We start from the raw sequence: 6399 nt of genomic DNA on the forward strand, positions 1-6399 counted from the left end.
CTAAACCCCATCAAGTCAAGGAAACGTGCTGCAATCTCTCTAGATCTCAGCTAGCGTAGTTCCTCACATTCCTAGTGTTCAGTGGGAAGAAGCAGACCCCTCGCTCCTACAAGTTTCGTGGCTGCTGCTGACAAACGCGTCCCTGTGCAAAGGGAAACGCCAGCCTTTCATTCTAGAGAACCTGTGGGAACTGACTGAATTTTTCCAAAGCTCTTTTGCATCATTTTGCTGCAGCAGCATGTCATTGCTTTACCGACCTTTTATGTCAGCTGCGGGGCAATTTGTCAGATTACAGGGGATGAGAAAATACACAAGCAGACGCGGAACTCAGGTTAACTTTCCTCCTGTTTAAAATCAACCACAGGTACATAGCTCCCTAACACCATCTTGTACAGCAGCAGGAGGCTACAAGACGGAGTGGTGAGCTTATAATTTTGAAATACTGCTTGAGCCTGCTCCCACTTTGTGATTAGCACTACTCGTAACTTACTCAAATGTCACCTGAAGAGACCTGTTGTGTCCAGAGCCCCCAAAGATGGCAAGAATGGGGTAAATTCAGTCTTTCTGAAGACTCTTACCCACAACCAAAAGTGACCAATTTACAGACAGCATAAACTGTCACAGGATAAGGGAGACAACAGTCTCTTTAAACCTCTCAGTGTGCAGCAGACAAAGAAGAGACTGCAGGTAGCAGAGCAGCACATCTTCTTGCCGGCATGCAGCATTACACCCCCTTAATCCCCAAACAGGATTTGCAGCCGAGGCTGTAAGGGGAGAGACCTGCACCAGCCTCTGAATCAACACAAGCTACTCATTCAACACTTTTTTGCGGGTGCCTCCCAAGGGTATCCGAGCTACCCAGGAAGCGCGGCGCTCCCAGCCAGTAGGACTGTCAGGCGAGATGCGTTAGCGTAACCCACGTCACTCAAACAAGCTCAGCGAGGTTTTTCCATCCATACAGCATTCAGCGTCAGCCTCAGTCCCGCAGATACTCCAGCAGTCGCTTTGTGCTGCCTGAGCGTGTTCCTCTGCCTTCAAGAACACAGCTTGCAGGGCGAGAGCTGGTGTTTCTCAGGAGAAAAGCCTTCCAGTTCACAGCCAGTGCCGGGCTTATGGTAAGTGAGGTAATACTTCCCAGTGGTGCTTAAGTGGAAATGCAATATCAGGGAAAGCTGTAAAATGCCTCCTGCTTACATCTGAGTTCATTAAACCCAAACAACATTTTCATAGTAATGCTGTCATTTGCCACTGTTATTTACTTGGATTTTTTATCTTCACAATCTCTCCTCCTCTCTTGTTTGTGATCACAATTATATCATTATGCTCCACGCACCGCATCTCAACCACTTCCGCTGAGGGTGTGCTGCCATCAAACACAGAGTTGTGAATGCAATTTAGAGCTCAGGAGGAGGAGAAAGGTGTTTATGCCTTCAAAAGCTGTACCAAAGGCATGTGCAGGATGTTAAAATATTAACTTTTCAGATATCACACCCCCCTTCTCCCAGCACCTGCGCCCTCCTCAGACGAACGCTTCCGATAGGATGTAACCGCACTCTCCTGCTCCGCACCACAGTAAAAACCCCAATCAAGATGTGGTGTAGCACAAAAGTGCAGTTCCTCTTGCTGCTGCCACCTAAGCAACCCACAGCTTGGCACGCTGCAAAACTCTCCTGATACACTGCCGAAACTGTAACTTCTACCCCAGAAACTTAGAAGTTTCTTTTGGGGCTGCCCCCACTATTCCAGAGGTTACATTTTAGCAGTCCTGCAGCTCCACAGTGCAATTTATCATGCAAACCAGCATGGTAATGTACTGTGGCAGAAACGAATCGTCCAGAATCAGCAATTCAGAAGCGCAGACCTGTGCAGCTTACTTTCTGGAGAGCAAAACCACCACACACATCCGCTCTTGCAACCTCAACTGTTATCCTAAGGTTTTGCGTTACCAAAGCACAACTCGCAAGCCCACGCACAACATCTACCGCAATCTCTGCCTCGGGTTTGCGAAGGTTGTGTGCGCGCTTCTGGGTTTGCAGTTTGCAGCTAAAAATATTTCTGGTCACCTGAGGGCCTGCCATAGAGATGACTTCTGGAGTGTGACTGAGGGCCTGATCCAGACTTCTTCAAAGCCAGAGAGTCTGTACGGAGCTCAGTCCCTCTGTGCCTCTACTCCCTGACTGCAAGACACAAAATAAATAAATAAATAAATAGATAAAACAGGAAAAAAAACTCTCTCACACACTTTCCTCCCAAACTCCTTGGGACAGGGCTGTCACTTGTCTGGTGCGTACGGGGCACGTTGCCCACCGGGCCACTGACCTTATCCGTGCTTCTCAGCTGTGATGTACACACGAGCGGTAATAGTATTAGAGACACATAACCAAAATCAGATCCCCAGGCTCTAGTGAAGCCCTGTCCGACCTCCCTCAGCCCCACAGTGAACACGGAGATGATATGAGACGCAACCTGACTCGAGGCACTCGTGGGGCTTGTGTGCAGCTGTCATATGGGGGCACAATGCCCGGCAGGTGTGACAACGGCCACCCTGACCATCGCTGCATCCCGTTCGTCCCCGTTCATTGCCAGCTCTCACAAGCCACAGAGTCCCCCAACAGATACAAGGTCCTCTGGCGGTGGCCGGGGCCAGCCCTGCTCAGGGGGGCTCACAGGGAGCTCTGAGGACGGCAGAGGATGGAGACCACCACCAGCTCACCACCGAGACGGATTTCCCCGTGCCTCGGTGGCACTGACAGCTCAGTGTCTAGCTAAAACGACCCGTCTCCCCGGCGCACGCCAGCAAATCGGGGTGGCGTGTCCTCGGCGCACCGCCGAGCCTGCTCCTGCCCCTCGCCTCCTCTTCCTCGCCACCCCGGGCGAGGGCGAGCGGGGGCGGAGAGGCACGGCGGGGCGGGAGGCGGGTTCCCCGGCCGGCCGCGGCTGCGGCTGCGGCAGCGCCCCGCCGTGCAGCGCCGAGCCCCGGGAGCTCGGAGGATGGCTCGGGAGCTGAGCCAGGAGGCCGTGCTGGACTTCTTGTGGGGGGCCGGCGGCCGAGCCCCCAACGCGGCGCTGCTCCGCCACTTCCAGGCTTTCCTCCGCGACCCGGCGCTGACGGACGAGCAGCGGGGGGAGCGCCGGGAGCGCTTCAAGCGCCTCGTCAACTCCGTGGCCACCGTGCACGCCGCCGCCCCCGGCGCCTCCAAGGACATCGTCCTCCGCCGCAGGTACCGCGACCTCCTCGACGAGGAGCTGCCGCCGCCGCAGGAGCACCGGCCGGAGGAAGAGGAGCAGGAGGAGAAGGAGGAGGACGAGGAGAAGCAACCCCCGCCGCCCCCATGCGAGCCCGGCCCGTCGGGGAAGGCGGTGGAGAAGGGGCTGCGGGACGGGGGGCAGCGCCCCCCTGCAGCCGTGGTGGGGGGCTGCGCCTCCCGGGGCCGCGGGGGGCTGTGCTGCGAGTGCCGCCGGGCGCTCCGCGATGCCGCCGCCCGGCCGCCCCCCTACCGGAGCCGGCCGCTGGCTTTGGGGCCGGGGGCGCCGCTCTTCGTGTCCCCGCCGCCCTACCGGCCCCCGCAGCCGGCCCCCGCAGCCGGCCCGGCCCGCTCCCCGGCCCTTCCCGGGGGGCTGCCGCCCTCTGGGGCAGCCCCCGCGGGGTCCCTGCCACCACCGGACCCCAGGGGGCCGCTCCCAGCTCGGTCCCAGCCGCTGCCCCCGGGCCCCAGGCTGTCCCCATCCCAGTCCCCACCGCTGCCCGCCGCCCGCCTGCCCCTACCCAAGGCCCTGCCACCCTCAGCAGGCTCAGGGGTACAACCCCCCACCATGCCGTCCCAGCCCCTGCCGCTGCCCCCGGGCCCCAGGCTGCCCCCGTCCCAGTCCCCACCGCTGCCCACTGCCCGCCTGCCCCTTCCCAAGGCCCCGCCACCCTCAGCAGGCTCAGGGGTACAACCCCCCGCCGGGCCATCCCCGTCCCTGCTGCTCTCACCGAGACCCAGGATGCCACCCCCCGGCAGGCCACCCCAACCCTGGACCCCGCAGCCACCCCGCCGGGAGCCACCCCTGTCACAGGCCCCGCTGTGTCGGTCAGCTCCGGGGACGCTGTCCCTGTCCCAGTCCCAGTCCCTGCAGACACTCACTGCTGAGCGCTCCCCATCCCAGACCCCACTGCCTTCATCGTGCCCGGATGCGTTACCCTCCACCCGGCTGCCCCCGTCCCAGTCCAGGTCCCTGCAGCACCTCCCCACCAGCCCGTCCCCATCCCCACCGCGGCCAGAGGGGCCCAAGGCGCTGGCCCCCGATGGACCAGCACGGTCCCGAGCCCCGCTGCTGCACACCCCCGGACTGCCCTCACCCCTCACCCCGCCACCACCAGCCAGCCCCACGGTGCTGCCCCCCTGCTCCCAATCCCCCCCACTGACCCCCACGGGGCCACCTCCACCCCGGTCCCTGCAGCCACCCCCGTCCCAGGCCCTGCTGCCAGCCCCAGGACCACAAGCCCCGGAGAGCAGCCCCGCAGCCCCGCTGCCTGTCTTCAGGAGCATCAGGTGCCAGCTTGCGTTGCTGGAGGTGCAGGGCGTCCCCGCGTCGCTGCTGGACGACAGAGGGGGGCTGCCCCGCACCCTGCCCTCCAAGAGCTCCCCCGTGCATGCCCCAAACCGGGGGCTGGCGGTGCCACTGGGGCGGCGGGAGCACGCCTGGCTCGTGGCGGTGTCGGCGGGGCGCTGGGCCCAGGTGCGGGGGCTTTTCCTGGAGGAGCCGGAGCTGGCCCTGCAGCGGGACTTCATGTCGGGCTTCACGGTGCTGCACTGGCTGGCCAAGCACGGTGACGGGCCGGGCCTGCAGGAGCTGGCGGAAGCGGCGCGGCGGGCCGGGCTGTCCCTGGACGTGGACGTGCGGTCGGGCTGTGGGTACACTCCGCTGCACCTGGCCGCCATACACGGCCACCAGCTCGTCATCAAGGTGCTGGTGCTGCAGCTGGGGTGCCAGGTGCAGGTGAGGGACGGCAGCGGGCGCCGGCCCTGGGAGTACCTGGGCAGCAACACCTCCGGCGAGATCTGGCAGCTCCTGCAGGCGCCCCGGGGCACGATTATGTTCCCCACGCAGCCCCTGGCCCGCAGCGTGTCCTCCGTCAGCAAGGCCTCGCTGCCCGCTGGCAGGGCGACGCTGACCGCCTGCCTCAAGCCGCAGCGCAGCCGCGGGGCAGCGTCCCACCGAACAGGCAGCGAGAGTGACTGAGAAACAGCCCCCCAGCACCCCTGCCACTGGAGACGCACCGAGGGGAAGCCAGGCGGGCACAAAGAGCTGCGAAGCAGGCTGGACCTCTTGAAGAATGTACTCTTAAATTATTGCAATGAAACGTTATCTGAGTCTCTCTGCTCTCCCTCCAATTTCTTGCTTTTCTACGAGTGAGAGGATGTGACTCCTCGCCTGAAAACGCGTCTGAACCTGGGGAGGCAATCTACGGGGCAGGCACCAACTGCTGGGTCCACCAACAACTGCCAGCTTTTGTGGGACTGTGCGTTTGGGGTCTCAAGCTCCACTGTGATGCTCACAGCCTCCCAACCAGGTCAGAGTGTTCCAGGGACAGCTCGCTGTTAGTCCTGGGGCTTGCAAAACGCTTGCTTACACCACCGAAATTCTGGGGAGTAGCTCTGGCTCCCTTTCTAATCCCGGCAGATTAAGGATGAGCCCCACCATTAAAAATGCGGTTGGTCTAGGTCCGGCCTTCCAGCAAGAGCCCTCGGAGAGCGACTGTGGCAGAGGGCGGCAGCCAGAGAGCCGCGAGGGGAGGAGGGTGTTAACACACCCGCCCCGTTCCTCAGCCCTTCTCGCCCACCAGTCCCCGCAGAAAGGAATGCAGGGCAGCACCGCGGCCCCGCTCCTCCCCACAACTGCCCCGGGCTGCCCGGCAGCGCCGATACTGCCCCTTCTTTCTGTGTGCTGTTCCTCACCCCGCAGGACAGGGAAGTGGCACCCATGTTGTGGCTCCAGAGGCCCATTCCCACACCTCAGGGACACAGGGAATCACCGCAGGGATCCGGGTTGGACGGACAAGGAGCTGTGCCTTGGCGCGGGCCCCAGGCTCGTGGGGGGAAGGCAGCGTTGCAGTCAGAGCTGTGTTTCCCCAGAGACCCCAGTCCTAAATTGCCTCAGAGGTGTTTCGGGGATGAATGGGGGTCCAGGTGCAAGGAAATGACATCCAGCATGGTCATTCTTGAGGGCTTTCAAACCACAAATGGGCTTTAGCAATCCCACTGGATTAAGCGAATTACCTGCGGGAGGTGGGACTGCTGATGTATTTGAGGTTTGTGCCTAAATGTCTGCAGTTTCAGGGAGGAACAGGACCCAGGGCGGCAGAACCTGACCGTTGCATAACATGCGTGCCGGGGAATGCCTCGAGTCCGCGTT

At 61.5% G+C, this 6399-nt stretch overlaps 1 protein-coding gene across 1 annotated transcript; it reads left to right on the forward strand.

The window, feature by feature from the left end:
- The first annotated feature begins 2939 nt into the window (after positions 1 to 2939).
- On the forward strand, positions 2940 to 5362 carry SOWAHB (sosondowah ankyrin repeat domain family member B). Its single transcript, XM_048055006.2, has one exon. It carries the CDS (start codon positions 2992 to 2994, stop codon positions 5224 to 5226), a length of 2235 nt encoding a protein of 744 aa, XP_047910963.2. The 5' UTR covers positions 2940 to 2991; the 3' UTR covers positions 5227 to 5362.
- Positions 5363 to 6399: the final 1037 nt, after the last annotated feature.

The sequence above is a fragment of the Anser cygnoides genome, chromosome 4, assembly GCF_040182565.1.
Source record: "Anser cygnoides isolate HZ-2024a breed goose chromosome 4, Taihu_goose_T2T_genome, whole genome shotgun sequence".
Taxonomy (NCBI): Eukaryota; Metazoa; Chordata; class Aves; order Anseriformes; family Anatidae; genus Anser; species Anser cygnoides.